The sequence below is a fragment of the Cheilinus undulatus genome, linkage group 23 (genome assembly GCF_018320785.1).
Source record: "Cheilinus undulatus linkage group 23, ASM1832078v1, whole genome shotgun sequence".
NCBI classification, from domain to species: domain Eukaryota; kingdom Metazoa; phylum Chordata; class Actinopteri; order Labriformes; family Labridae; genus Cheilinus; species Cheilinus undulatus.
In genome coordinates this window covers 21,856,479-21,872,896 of record NC_054887.1, presented here as the reverse complement: position 1 = coordinate 21,872,896, position 16,418 = coordinate 21,856,479, and the positions used below count along the sequence as shown (strand labels likewise).

General features: G+C 38.3%; 1 protein-coding gene across 3 annotated transcripts in view; it reads left to right on the top strand.

The window, feature by feature from the left end:
- anks1b (ankyrin repeat and sterile alpha motif domain containing 1B) overlaps nt 1-16,418 on the top strand; it is a 360,504-nt gene that overhangs the window by 204,219 nt on the left and 139,867 nt on the right. For all 3 annotated transcript variants that reach the window (XM_041780709.1, XM_041780708.1, XM_041780710.1), the window contains one exon: nt 7,504-7,640. In XM_041780709.1, the coding sequence (XP_041636643.1) occupies nt 7,504-7,640 (137 nt within the window). The remainder of the gene's footprint in view (nt 1-7,503; nt 7,641-16,418) is intronic.

Below are 16,418 nucleotides of genomic sequence, written 5' to 3'. Positions count from 1 at the left end.
TTGTCATGCTTTGCAGCACAATCACTTTACTGTGTGTGCTTGGCATGCAAGGAATATCTGAATCCTGTGGCACCTGTTAAAGTATTTCACATTTCCCATCGGCTGTTTTATCATCTCACATAGACATGAACATATAGATGTAGACACGTAGGTATTATAGCCCACAGTTATTACATCTACTCTCTCACCTTTATACACTCACAAACATATTCCCTTTGGCAGGAGAGTTTCCCGGGAGTGAAGCAGATCTAAAGCAAGCACAGTCACACACACTCACACATGCACACACACATCCATCATCAAAGCCTCACTGTTGACAGGCTTATTTACTCAATAGGACCGAACCTCCATCTCCATCTATATATATCCCTCCGCTGCATCCTCTCTTTCTTCTCCCTGTCGCTCATTTTTCCAGCAGTTATTTTATCTATTTTACGCCCACATTTAATTAATGATTCAGCTCCGAGCAGCTCTTTATGAGTGTTCTGTGTACTTGGACAACCTCTCAGAAAAATGTCTGCGTTGGCATGAACACATGAAGGAGACACATGCAAAGATAGATGTGAGAGTGTGCCATGTCTGAAGCCAGAAACTCAAAGTAAATATATGAATGAGAGGGTGACACTGTCTGAAATAAAGGTAAAACTTTGAGGTACAGAATTTTCATGACTGAGCTACAAGAGTGAATACAGCTGAAGTTACTGTACAAGAGGAACAAGAAAATATGCATTTTGATTAAAGAGAAGAGAAGAGAAGATATTCCTTTATTAGTCCCACAAAGGGAAAATCCAAATATCATTAATTATGCTACAAAGAGTTCTTTGGGAGCTATTCTGTGCAATAAAAGGATGTTTTCACTGCTGTTATTACTCCACAAAAAAGATATTGATCCTTTGTTTTTCATGTTATACTACTTTTTTTCTCAAGGCACAATAAAATCCCCTACTGCTTTCTGTCACAAAGAGAATATGCCCTTACCACTGTTTTTCTGCATGAATTTCTTAGCTGTTTTAGTCACTGTATTGAAAAGTGAGTCATACTGCAATGTCCTTGTTCCGAGTCGAACAAATTCCCTAAAAGATTCTCTGTGCTCTGAAGGCTCTTTGATGGACATTTAGACTAAAGTCGTGCAACTCACAAAGAAGTGAAAGATGTGAGTCAAAGTGTCAAGGCAAACAACAATAAAGAAAGAAACTAGAATGCACTGAGAATACAGGAAATTCAATTTTCCCCATATACATCGCAACAACAGGAGTACATGTAAACTATTGCGTTAAGGTCTTTGCATACTAAGTCAGCTTTTTCATCCAGAATTGCAGCATGATTAGAAAGTAATATGATGCCATGCTTGTTCTATCACTGACACTGAGACTTTCAGGTTAAGGTAGCATTTCCCTCTAAGCTGTTTGAAGGGTTGTTTGAGTGAGCAGCTGTAGTAGCTCATTCCTCTTTCTCCCGGGCACTAAAACTTTACTAAATACACTGTGTTGTGCTCATTCTGTAGAATTCAACCATGGGGCAGGTCAATATGTATACTAAGAATCACAAAGAGGGAGAAAGACTGAACTGAAAAGATGTGTTCCATCTCTCTTGTGGATTTTGAGTACTTGGCACAGCGCAGTGCGAATGACCTCTATAGGCCTCTGTCAGGACTGAATGGACCCAGCGTTTAAATTTCCTTTATCAAGGAGTGAAAAAAAAAAAAAAACACAAAATCATCTTAATCGCTTGACAATTTCATTTTTTTCTCATACTGCAAGAAATAAACGCATCAGATTGAGTGTGCATGTTTTTGAACAGACAGCAGATCTGAGAAACTCCCTCAGTGTGCAACTTTCCCGAAAAGTTTGTCAAGTCTTTTACACGAGTAAAGATGCAGTCAAGATTCATTAATGTCATCAGACTTAAATATGCAGTCATCTCTTTAGTAATTCAGGCCTAATGATCCACTAATAACAGATGAGCTCATGATTAAAAAAGCCATTTAAAGAGTTGGAAAAAGTGTTGACTACAGAGGCAAATTACTTTGAGATAAAAACCTGTTCAGAGAAACATCCTGAACTTTTTCTCACAAGTTCACATTCTACAGTGTGCACTTTTACACTTGTAGAGAAAGGTCAGATTTTGAGAGATGATATTGGACTTGATGCCAAAGTATTTCTTTTAAAAAAAGACTTTGGCCTTTTTGTCTTTACTGATAGTTCAAATAAAAAGACTAAAGGAAACTTAGGGAGGAGAATGGGATAGATGAGAAATGAGAGGCCGAAGCAAGGACTAGAATCTGTGCCTGATGTTTGAAGTAAGGACTATAGCCTCTCTTTTGGAGAGCCTGCTCTACCAGCTGACCTAAGCTGGTGCTCAGGCTCAAGTGTTTCTATTTCTTCAGTCCCGACCACAACTCTGCTATTATCCTGTGCTCAAAAAGTTTTCTGTCCCTTCTTGTAAATGGGAAAATCTGCAGTTTTTGAACTTACCCTTATCCATCACTTTTAAACAATTCATAATTGTATACTTTCTTATAAAACCTTTTAAACATATATATATAAACTTAATACAAGTTGAAAATTCTCTAAATGTGTGTCGATTACGTCAATGTTTTTAAGTGGTGGAAATAATTTTTAGAGTTAGAATACGTAATTTGTAATCCTTGAATTAAAATTAATCCTTTAATTTTATCTAAATTTTACTTGTACTTTTATGTTGGTCTGACTTCACTTTTTAAGTTAAAGTATACTGTGAAACTTTCCTACACTTAAAATTTCTGTTTAATCCAAGTTATTTCAACATGGTTAAGTATTTTTTTAATGCTACATGTTATTTATCCACTGCAATTTTCCTACATTTTTTAGGCCCTGTAATTTTGAATAATTCATGCCACTTAAGGTAGCCTACTAAAGTGACAACAGCTGAAAGGTGCACACTGGACGAAGAAGTCTTCTTTCATCATGATCAGTATACCATCCATTATAAATTGGTTAGACTGGTTTAACTGAGACACTAACTTCACTCACAGTGCTAAAGTATCTAATGCCCAAAGGCAAAAGGGGGAAATGGAGTTGAAATACCTGTTTTGGATTTTTAAGTTAACACAGCTCATTTTTTTGAACCTTCAACTGTTCAGTCTTACAGTGCAGAGTTAGTGTTTTTCTCAGATATTCAAACGTTTTTATGTGGCTTTCATGTGAAGCCATCTCTCTTTAATCATAAGCCCTGCCACTATGAGAGGAAAGAGGCCACACCCATTTAAAGGAGCTGTATGTAGGGCTCAGTGGTCAGACTTTCCAAACTGAACAAAAAAATCTGTGGACATAGTGATTATTAAATCCCCTATTGACTATTGCCATGCTGAGCAAGTCTCAGCCATAGCTTTTCAATCTTTGTTTTTACCCCGTCATCAGTATTACTGCACTATTTTGACAGTAGATTAAAGAGTGGTAAATGGACTCTTTTTTTTTTGTTTGTCTTTGACCAACAAAGCAGCTCCTTTGGTTCCTTTCAACATCCTTGCTCTCTAGTGAATGTAAAAAAAAAAAAAAAAAAATCCAAAATCTTCACTGAAATGACTGACTTAGCCAGAAAGTCTCTTCTGCAAATCCTTAAACTGTTTCAGCACCTTGGACAGCACCATGTCCTTCTCAATGCACAGTGAGTTAGTATTGTGATACTTCATAGGCAGGGTTGGGGCCATAGGCTCTTACTTGCACAAACCTCAGTCTAATACATTATTGATGAACCAGACAGACTACTGTAGACCCACTGATAGAACTTAACACCCCTCTGTGCAACTTTGTCTGCTACATGGAGAGAGAATTGGGCTACATTTTGGCCAAACAGGCCCCATCATCTTCCTTTAAAACCCCTCCTGAAGACAATTATTTAGTTTACCTTCAAGAAAAATGAATGTAGTGATTAAAATTCGCTCGTCCTAGGGCTTAACCCACGCTGAGAATACAAGGGAATGTATTTTTAAATGCAAATCTTCCTGAGCATCCTGTAAAACTGATTGTGAAGCTGCAACAGCTTAATTTAAATACAGGAAACAGTTTCATTATTTGTGTCATTATCCCAAACATCATCAGCAGACTCATTTTTTGTCTCCTGTGTTACTTTGTTCTGTTTGAATACTTGAGAAAGCGTTGTAGGAGATGTGAAAACTTGCACCTTAACTACACACCAAGTTAAAACAATAACAATTACTGTTTTTAATATGAGTGAAAAGATCATTCATGTGTTGAATATTGAAGTATCAACCGCTCCACACTACAATCATGACTGGAAGTGATGTCATCCTGTGTTAAGTTGGATAATTAGATGATTCTGCTTCATGCAGGCAGCTGACAGAGCTAATGTCTGTGTGTATGTGCTCTGACAGCTGTGTTTATGATAGGTGTGTCACTCTCCTCCTCTTGATAAAGATAGATTCTCTTCACCTCTCAATTTAATTCAGCATCTTCAGCACTTCTCTGTTTTCTTTCCTTTTTCTTGTGTTAAATGATCACACACAGGGGAAATTAGCTTTGATGCTCAGTTCTGCAGTCAGCCACAAACACTCTGACGTTTACCTTTGTGAGATAGACATCAGCTGCAGTGGACAAACATCATCATTTCCTGCTATGAAACGTTTCCATTTACCAACCCCCCATCCCCGTTGACACATCTCTGTGATTGTGCACCATTATATAGGAGCACTCTGTGCAGCACATCTGAGTTCTTTTTTCATTTCTTCTTTCACCCTAAAGTGCTCAAAGAAGTCATTTTTACGCCTCCAAGTTGGTTGCTGTTGCAGCTCTATACTAACCTCAATCCTTCACCATTTATAGCCGCAGCAAAGGAGAAAAGTTTGAAAAAGATAATTAGGATATGAGCACAAAGCACACAAGCCTCACAACTGAGATTATGCTACACAAGCTCTTTACAGTTATTATCTATTTGTGCCTATTTTAGGGAAAAAGTAGGTTTCAGCTACTTTGTTGCAGAAAAGCTTGAAATGAATCTGCGTCAGGATAATTAGTGTGCACTGGTAGAGATGTACAAACATTTGAATCTTAGGTTCTGGCATGCATTACAGTTGCAGCAAAAAATGTAAGATTTTGTCGTTTTTACATTTTTTTAGCTGAGCAAATGGCAAAAAGTGTGATTCACAGAGCACATGCAAAGGGAAGTCCATGCTAACTGCACACAAAATGCATGCCAACTGCTCAGTTGAGCAAACAGCACTTGCATGTATGTCAGTGAGGAGAAGGAGGAGGAATATTCAAAATCTGGTGCAAAATTGCTCCCCTCATGACTAATAAGCCTCATGACTAATCCACAAAGGCCAGCACTGACTGCCACACGCACTAGAAGTGGTGCAAATTAACACAAAATCAAACAAGGTATTAAATAGGCACCATTTCTTTCTCCCCTCTCTGTCTTGTTTCTCCTCTTTCCTCCTGAGTCAGTCATTACTGTGTATCCTAAATCCAACTTTTTATCAACAACAATGTGTTGTGGAACCAGAAGGACATGGGCACGACCTATTTTACAATAAAACATGTTAAAAAAAATGAAATCAGTCATTAGTCAAATATATCTTACTATGCTGCCATGTGGGCCTCTCAATCTTAATCGTTAAAATCATTGGTATGTGTTTTCCTTTGAGTTACACAGAAATATCTGATGTGCTAATGTGTGTGTTTCGTCTTTGTCTGAAAATTGCATTTTTCTTCTTTTTGATCTTATTCTGTTTTCGTGGTGTTGTTGATTTCAGCTCAAAGCCGCTGATGTGGCGATAAATATGTTTGGCAGTTGCCTTGTTTGCACCCTCATGTGTAAATTATTTACTGGATAAGGTCCGAAAGGGAGCTATTAGCATGCACTAATCTTGTGCTAAAGTAGACACTGTTAACGTGGTGCTACTGGTGCACCACAAAAAAATCTTAGGGGATCTACCTCTGAGGGTGAAATCCTGGCCGAGATAATAGTGTGGTTGTGTTCATGTTCGAGAGCTGGTAAGTGATGTGCCATTCTACTTGCTGTCCTCGTAGGTATTCCGTCGGAGGCTGTCTGACTTAAAACAGTAAATATTGAACATGCTTGTTATTTACCATTTAAGGTCAAGAAAACTCTGACACAACAGTGAATAGTAAAATAATTATTTTGACACCATACTATTGAGGAACAATTTGATAAATAATTGATTGCAACAGTGTTCACCAAGTCCATTTATTAAGGAGGCACCTTCAGCAGGCATCAAACTGAACAGGCAGGAAATCAGACATGGAAGTGTATAGAGTTGGGGTCGACCAATAGTCGGTCTGGTTGATTATCAGTGTGGATATTTGGCATTTTGCCGATTATCAGTATGAATGTTTTATTGTACTGTTCACCATTATGATTTATTAATTAAGAAGTCCTCTACTTTGGCTGTGCTGCACCTGTGTCACACTGTCTCACCTAAAGTCCCGCCCACACTATCTGATTGACTAGGATGTCACATGAGTTCTAGCCGGTCAACACAGCAGCCCAGTGTTTAATGCTAGCATGCTTGTGAGCTACGTGGAATATCCGTTGTGTCAGGCTGACAAGATAATACAGCGGTTATTTCTAAAGTTGAAAAAAATGATGATCCTCCACACTAAAGTTCCAAAAACACCACAATACTCTGCAAAGTTTTTGCAATAACAGCCTGTCCAGTGTCAGAGTAACACTACTGAAATTGAAATGATGGAAGAAAGCAATGGAGCATCCTTCAAAATAAAGGCCCAGCCTAGAGTTTTTGCCACTTAATTCTTTTCAAGGCAAACATCAATGACCCACTGAAAATGACTTTACAACCCACTTTTGGGTCCTGACCCACCAGTAGCGAAACAAGGGTATAGAGCATACGGTAAATTAAAAAAAAAGACACCACAGGCAGCCTGCAAAGTATTAATCATCTCTCTATATTGACATAATATCAAAACGGGCATCAAATGCACAGCAAATAGGCCTCAGAAAGTCGTATTTCCAGTTATTACATGTTCTCTCCATTCCCACGTGATTTTATGAACTTGCAAATCCAGCTGCTCTGAGCTGCACTCAGCTCAGCTTCAGAAACAGATCCAGTCCAGTGGATTAGGTTACTCCATCCAGTGGACCAAAACAACGGCACAGATGGATTGTGGTGCACATGAATGCTGTGGATTTTAGGAATGAGAACAGAATTAAAAGATTCATTGCCAGAACATTTAGCATTTTTAGAAGAATGTAATCATTCTAAAAACTGTAAAAGATCTGATGCAGCAGAAGTGAGGCTGTGGGAAAGACACATTTAGAGTCCTGCCAGGTTACATCAGAGTTTGACTCCTAGAGTGGCCATTGTGATTTTAAAGAAACAGCAGATGTGCGGTTGGCTCATTGGTATTCTCTGTGCATGATTACACACTTTGCAGCAGCACAATAAAAAACAGTCAAACAACAACATTTAAATCCTCCTCCGTTTCTACCTGTTTCTCACTCTGCTCTTTTCTCTCTCTCTCCAAGGTCATTCGTCCCATGTAGCGGTGAGTGAGGGGGAGCATGGTAACCATGGCAACTGCTCAACAGGCCCAACTCCAGACTGCTCCCCCCCCTCCCCCGACACAGCCCTGAAGAACATAGAGAGAGTCATCCGCCCACAGGTGAGCACACTCACTCACTCAGACTAATGAATGTGTTGCAGAGACACCTGATGCATTATTGAACATCACAGTATCCACCTACAAGCAGCTTAAACACCTGCACCCACACAGCCACACACAGGTAAACATCGCTGTCTGGTTCTTTCTTCCTCAGATTGTTTCCGTTTGTTTCAGTCAGTCTGCCCTTGTCTCTGTCTGCCACTCACTCAGAGTAGATTTCAATTTAAATCATCCTGATGTGTGTGTGCATCTAAACATCTCATACCCTGTTCACAGAAAGGAGCTCTCTACTGTGAAATAAACTGTAGTACAGTGAATACATGAAATAGATTCTAATCAATATCTTATGAAGGACAGTGTGGTCATATTTCCATTTAAGCTTTAGTCCCTTCTGACTTCACCTGTCACTAAAGCCCATGACTATATTCCTCTGTATAAGGAAAAATCCACAACAGTGCCTTACTTTAGGTAGGACAATGGATTGATTCAGGAACAGTGGGTGAATGACATGTAAAAAAGGAGCCACAGGCTGAATTGAGACCCAGGTAACCTGCCTTGAGGACGTCAGTCTCCATATATGGGGCATGCAGACATAACTACCACAAGACTACAGGGCCTGTAAAATGCAAGTACTTTGAAGATCCAATGAAGTTTTTTTAAAATGCTTGGCACTGCTTCTTTTACACATTAAAATTTAAAAAGACGATGTAAGCCCACTGTCCATGCCATCTCTGACAAACCTTACTTGTTGTTTTCATGTGGAACACGTTTTTAATGGCGACATTAAATGAATTTGTCATTTCTTGCTACAGTTACAACATTACACCGATGTGGAGGCAGTGCTGTAATCAAAAGCAAAAATGTTTTCAACGGGGAATAAAAATGGCTGCAGGCTGAGGCTGTCACTACACAGATCTCTGAGAGCATGCTCAGCCTGCCAGCCAGGCAGGAGTACAGCTTTTAAAGACTGTGTGAATAGTTTCACTTTACTTCTTGCTAGAACATAAAACTTGGCATTTATGCACAAATTTCATGATAACATAATATTATGTTAATTGAATAAGTTTACCTTTATGTCCATCCATCCATTTTCTAGAACGGTTATCCCGTTAGGGGTCGTGGGGGGCTGGAGCCTATCCCAGCTGTCATTGGGCAAGAGGCGGGGTACAACCTGGATTGGTCAATCGCAGGGCTGACATACAGAGACAGACAATCAGCCACACTCACATTCACACCTACGGCCAATTTAGAGTCACCAACTAACTTAATGAGCATGTTTTTAGTGGTGGCAGGAAGCCAGAGAGCCCACGCATGCACGGGGAGAACATGCAAACTCCACACAGAAAGGCCCTGACTGGGAAGCGAACCAGGGACCTTCTTGCTGTGAGGCAACAGCGCTAACCCCTGTGTCACCGTGCAGCCCTTTACCTTTATGTATACAAAACAATTTCATGACAAATGGAAGGACAAAATATGAAAATAAATAAATAAATAAATAAATAAATAAATATTTAGCAGCCAAAATTTCCTTGGGGTGGATCTCCAGACCTAATTTTATTTGAACATACTGTGCTTTTAGCCATCTAAATTAACAAGCTGGCTTCATATTGTCATGACTGTCATTAAAAAAGAAAAACATTTATTTTAGTCTTAAATGTAAGAGTTATATTGTTCTTAATTATAAAGTAAGTAAAACTGCTAGTTTGTCGATAAAAAATTTATTGGGTACTAGAGATGTTAATCTTTAAGTATCTCACGATTCCATTCAGAATCGATTTTTGATTCTAACCATTTCCCGATTCAAATCACATTCCCTACTTCTTCTAAAGAGGTGATCATTTTAGCATCCATGTGCTGTACGTTATGGGGCTGTAAATAATTTTTTGGTGTTAAAAAGCTTGATAAAAGGTGCTCAATATTATGCTACTAATTAAAACACCAACAACAAAAACAGTAATTTACACTTAAATTAGAAGATTAAATTGCATTTACCTAAGCAGGAGATGTGTTTCTAAGGCACTTGCCAGTTAAAAAAAAATCCTAAATCCAAAGTCTTCACTGTCAATGATGCTGTGGGAGAGTAGGTGTTATGTTTTAACAAGTTACAGTGTTAACTGGGGACTTAACAGCTGAAAGTGATAGCAGTTGTCATAGACACAACATGTTAAAACACTCAACATTTTCTGTTATAAATGATTTATGTTAAGAAGATATATATTTAAGGAAAAACTAAACAAATGGGCACTTTTAGTTTAGGATATCTATTATTTACACAGATGCATTTGACATGTATTCACCAATTAGCATGGTCACCCTTTAAACTGTAACACCTGTCTTTGGTGTGGGACAGATGATGATAGATACTGTTATTTTTACCATCTGTGCTGGTCAGCAGTTGTTGGCTGATATTGGACTTATTTTTTGTCTGGATGAATGAGTATTTATGATGTGAATTCAGGATGTAAGCCACTACTAAAATAGGCTATATTATTTCAGTTTAGCACACTTAACGAAAACGCCAGGTCAGGTTTCTTCTTCCTAGAGTATTGTAGAATCCACAGTGAGTCTTGAAACTTTCCTTTTTGAAAAACAGGAGAGGATGAGTAACTCAAGGCTCCATGGAGAAGTACAGGCAGTACATAAGTATGTCAGACACAATCATGTAAACATTAGCATCACAGAGAGCTAGTGCTGCTAATGCCAACAGCATAATACCAACACATCCTCCTGCTGTATTTATGATGAAAATGTTGCACAGATGGAATGACCTGCAGTGGGTCAGCTGCTGTAAATGTACTTTGGATGCAATCAGATATGTTCCAAAATACCGACTCTTGGAAGTCTTGAATCAATTCAGAATCGTAGAAATTAGTATATGCGATTTGACATGAATCTAAGTTATTTTCAGTACCTCGATTAGGTGCCCATTCGCCATGGGTTTCTGGGGGCTCAATGCTAGAAAAACCTACCATCATCACTAGATAATATAACCCTCAGGCTTTTATGGTTAGGTGTTTACATGCTCAAGGAATAAGAAAGTAAACTAATAAGGCATGGCTTTTTAACAGGAATCATTATCATGAGCATTACCTGTGTCTTTTAGTATATTTGTCACTAACTCAGAATCAAGTTCAGCAAACTGTCAAGAGGACTCAAGTCTGACAGAAGTATCCACACAGCTGCTGAGTGGAAGCAAAGACAATGTCCTACATGTGAGGTGGCTTTTGAGGTTTTCTTCTGGTACATAAACTATAAAAATAGAAACATGGCAACTGACAAGAAAATGAACATGCTTAGCTTAAACCTAAGCTTGCAGTTGTGTTTTAGGGTTGTTTAAACTAAAAGTAAAGACTTCACGATTATTTCACAGTTGACTGATGTAAGAGATTAGAAATAGCAATTTTACTAAGCTGAAATTGTTTATATCATAAACACGTGGATTCATTTCATTTTTTGATTTCAAGTGGTAGCTGAAATCAGAGAAGAAATGTTTTTTTGTTTTCTCTAAGCTCGTATGTTTTCAAATCACCACTTTATCCACAAGGGGTGCCAGACTTAACAGAAGCCCCTTCTCCTCACAGGAGCTTTAATTATAAATATTTTCTAGACTAAGAAGCCAAATTCAGCAGTCAGTTAAAAGCCAGTGTCCTCACAGCCTGAGGTAAATGTTGATTCACCATCTACAGCTGAAATAATGATGGAGAAATGACTCATGACTATTTGTGTGGGATTTAATAAATATGCTGCAGAAGGAATAATTCAGGGATGAGGCCTCCTGGGAAAACATTGTAATGTTAAAGAAATCAACAAATATATTGCATCCCAATCATAAGAGAACAACATTACCTTTATTCTAAAGCTTCTTGTTTACACTTGAGTGCCTCTCTGTTCTCTGCAGACGTCTGAAATAAAAGTTTATTTATGTATCTAATCAGTATTCACAAATTCAAATGACAGAAGCCTCATTAGAATAAAGGGGAAAGCAGTCGTCTGACTCGTGTCACAGGGAGGATGGTATCAGACACGAGCTCAGCGCCATCGCTTCACACCTACATGATTAAAGGCAGTTGTTTTCTCGAGCGCTGATGATGTGTGACCGAACACTGAAAAAATATTCCTTTGCACTGTATCTTTAACAAAATGATTTTCATAACACTAACGATTCACGAAAGGTTTCAGAGTTTCATCACATAAGGATGAAATGATGAATTATTAGCCATGAAAAAACTTGTTTTAGGTCTCAAAATTCAGACAGCTGCTCTCACTAATTGACCTCTAATGGCTATATCATGTTCCCATCCTTCCTTGTTTCCTTGCCTATCATTTACACGCTAACTTATGATAGGATTCACATGCAGCACCCAGCGGGGACCTCTGCTTGTTTTCTAGCGTACATAATCAGGGAGCACCAGAGTTCACTTTATAGCTCCTAATTAATTCTGTAGAATTCATTTCATTTTACTTTACTGCTCCCGCTGGCTGTTTCATGAGAACACACTGTACTGTATGCTAACGCCTCCGGCTAAGATGCACACAAACTCACACATGACTGCTGCAGCATGTGTATAAGAGTACAGAAGTCCCTCATGTTTGCTGTGTTTGAATATTAAAGTGGAGCTTTCAGGGTTGGGTTAGCAGCAGAGGTGGGGATCGTTATTTCTCTATGCCGTTGTGATTTTACTGCAATACATGATTCAATTAGATGATAAAACAGTCAAATAATTAATTATTAAATTGTATACCCTTGCTCATTGATTTGGCCTTGTCCTCTGCCATGACTGGAGAGAATAAACCAACCATATATAGTGCTTAACAAATTTATTAGACCACCACCCAAAGTAAGGTTATGCCACAGCTGCCCTTAATTAACAGCATTGGTAAAAATTGGTAAGACCAAAATCATTTTTTATGTTTCTGCAATGGTTAATACACCAATATGTAGAAGCTCTTAACCCAAATGATATTTTTAATGCTAAAAGAAATTATTATTGTTATCCATGAATTTTCAAATTTACTGATTTAATAAAAAAAATGGAAAAACAGTAAAGCACATTATTATTTCTTGATTAATATGTCAAATTATAGTTATTTACTTGCATTCCTGAACAGAAAATTTAGTTTTAGTGCTTGAATGTTAGGCTTGATTAATTTCTGACTTCTCAGAGAAGCCCAGTGAGCCGGCTCAAATTTGGGTATGAAAAGGTGACTTCAGTTTGAAATTCCTCATTCTTTTCAAAATGGTAAAACATGGAGAGCTCACTGAAAATGAAAGAGTCCGCATTAAAGCACTTCATGATACTGCATGGTCTCTGAGACAGGTGGTCTAATAAATTTGTTAACCACTGTAGTTTCATTTATGGTTTCTGAAGTAGAGTTTTGAAGTCCGAAACCATCTTGAACATGCAGTCTGAAGCTGCTTCAGTTGAACCTGGCAATAGGCAAAAAAGGGAAGCCTTTTCAGCCTTTCAGTCCCCATTAGCCTTCATATCAAAACAGATAGGTAATAAAAAATAGCTTTCTACAGTGTGTGCTAATGGAGAAATGTCTAATATCAGACTTTGTTTGGTTTTTGGACCAGGCTGACTCATTTGACTCATTTTCCAACACCACAGTTAGCTTTTCATCCATCCATCCATCCATCCATCCATCCATCCATCCATCATCTAAATCAACTGTCACATTCAGGTGTTTTAGCCAATTCCGGCTGTCGTCAATTAAGAGGCACCCTGTAGTGGTCATTAGTCAATCACAGGGCTGACATACAGTACATAAAGACAGCTTTTTGTCTCCAGTCCACCTAAAAAGCATGTCTTTGGACTTGAGGGAGAAGCCAGACTATCTCAGGAGAACCCATGCATGCATAGAGGACATATAGGCTACGTTCACATTTAAGGTTAAAAATGACCTGAATCTGATTTTTTTTGCTCTCATGTGACTCGTATCTGATTTTTTTCTGACAGTGTGAACAGCATAAGTCACATTAAATCTGACCTTTTCAAATCAGATTCAGGCCACTTTCATATGTGGCTCTGAATCAGATGCGTATCTGATCTTTTGGAAGTTGACTGCAGTAGAACAGGTAAACAAAAAAATCAGATCTGAGAAAAGATCAGAATTGAGTGTTAAGGCCTGCAGTTTGAATGTAGCCATAAAGGCCTTATCTGACTGAGATTACAACCAGGAATCTTTTGTTGTGAGGCAACAGCACTTACCCCCTGCAGCCCTGACATGTGCCTTTGTATGTGAAACTATTCACATTCTTTTTCATGAGTAGGTAACCCTATCAAAGCAGACCTAAAGCAAGTACACGTACTGTATGTGTCCCAGTGGTGTGATTCTCTTTGAATATCAGCAAAATAACATAAAAGACTATCATGCCACTAAGTAAATTCCTATTTGCACACTTTTTTACAGTGTTTGTCCCCCTCCCACTGTGACTAGACTCCTCTAGGCTGTTACTTTAAATAAAAAATGTGTTTTTTGAGTCTTTTATCTCCTTAAACCCAGGCTTAAAAAGAAATTATTCAGCTCATGGGGCTCTAATAATGCTGCAGTTTTTCTACCAAGCCGGTCGCTGATAGAAAAAGAAAACACGTGATCTCTTTGTAGAGCATGATGAGATCACACAGACCAAGTTGACTGAAATCCACAGGCTTAATGTTGGGGTTACTTTTATTTCCTTGTCACTTGCTTCTTGTCCAAACTGTCAGCGGGACATTAGATCTGCATGAGCTCTTGATCACTCGTACACAGATGGGATGTGAACACAGAGAATAAGAGAATAAGAGAATAATCGAATAAATGAGAAGAAGCAGGAAGGACAGAGAAATCCTGCATCATAGGGCTTTCTTTGGATCAGTGTCCTACTTTTCAGCTTTTGCAGTTGAATTCAACACCACTTCACAAGTTAATAGATCTGTTTTTCACTTGCTACAGTCCACTTTTCATTTTAGACCATCTAGTGTAGAGATTTGACAACCAGACCCTTCTCCTAAATGCTTTTTGTAGATAAGGACTCAGTTTCATAAGAATTGTGTCTTAAAAGGAGCCTCATCATTCATTTCAGTCAGGCCTTTGCATTAGAACAGCTTGTTTTGTTTCTTTGTGTGCTAGCAGTACATCTGAGTCACACAGCTAAGCATCCGTTTCTTTGAAAAATAAATCCCTGCTGTTTAGAAGAAAAAAAAAAAAAACAGAAAATCCATGAACCTCATTTAACAATGCTCGAAGGTGTTTCAAAAATCATCAGACTCTTCAAACCTTTTTATGAATAAATGAATCCTGTCATCTGCACAATAACAAAGATTTGCATGTTGCTCCTCAAGTTTACCTCACGTTAAACTCACAAACAGTGTCGTTTCAATGAAATATTTCATCTTTATTTTTAACCAGACAGGGGAGAGTATCCCTGAAGATGTTTTTGCAAGAATGCCAAGGATTTATCTTTCAGAAAAACGTGTGCTTAGTAATTCAAGTCTAGATGATGATTAATGAAAGGTACAAGATGAGATAAAAGCTGTCAGTAAGTCTGCACTGCAAGAAAGTTTATAAAATAAAACAGGTCTTTGCAAACTTTTATCCAAATATGCTGCAGTGATAGTAAAGGTAAATTGTGTAGAATTTTCCTGTACAATGCCTAAATTACACTGAAAAATGACTACTAGATAATCCTGGAGCCAGTTACACACCGACACGCAGTTACTACCCTGAAAACAGCCTCCCTGCCGGAAGAGTCCCCCAAAATGTCAAGCGTTTTTTAAAGCGGCTGCTGCCGCTGCTGTACGAGGCAGCAATGATGTAGAGGTGCTTCGGTGAACATCACAGCAGAGCCTGCCCACAAGTTCATCACAACCCCCGCTCCCCAAAAACACGTAGAGTACCTCACAATCTCTGTATATTAACATGTTTAATGTTCTATAAAACGGAGGGAAAAATACGTTTTCTGTCATCAAAATAATTACCACTAGAAAAAAAACGTTTCAATGGTTGGTTCCATAATTTTACTTTGAAGTTTAATTGAATATATATACAGTGCTTAACAAATTTATTAGACCACCTGTCATGTTTGTCTCAGAAACCATCCAGCATCATGAAGTGCTTTAATGCAGACTCTTTCATTTTCAGTGAGCTCTCCATTTTACCATTTTGAACAGGAATGAGGGATTTCAAACTGAATTCACCCAAATTTGAGCCGGCTCACTGGGCTTCTCTGAGAAGCACTAAAACTAATTTTCCTGTTCAGAAATGCAAGTAAATAACTATAATTTGACATATTAATGTGCTTTACTATTTTTTCAGGTTTTTTATAAATCAGTAAATTTGAAAATTCACGGATAACAATAATAACTATATTTTAGCATTAAAAATATCATTTGGGTTAAAGAGCTTCTACATACAATACAATACAAGAGCTTTATTTATCCCGAAGGGAAATTCAATCATCTCATCTGTTTACTTTAGAATTATACAGTCTAATTGCTGATGGTATGAAAGATTTTCTGAATCTTTCTGTCCTGCAGCGCAGGGATAGGAGCCGTCCACCACCGTTGTTTCTTTGCTCATTGAGGGAGATATGAAGTGGATGATCCATGTTTCTCAGAATGGCCTCCACCTTGCTCAGTGCGCGTCTCTCCACCTCATCCTCCAATAAGTCCAATTTAATTCCGACCACAGAGCCAGCTTTTTTAACTGGTTTGTTCAGACGCCTTGCATCCTTGTGTTTTACACTGCCTCCCCAGCAGACTTCAGCATAAAACAGAACACTTGCCACCACAGACT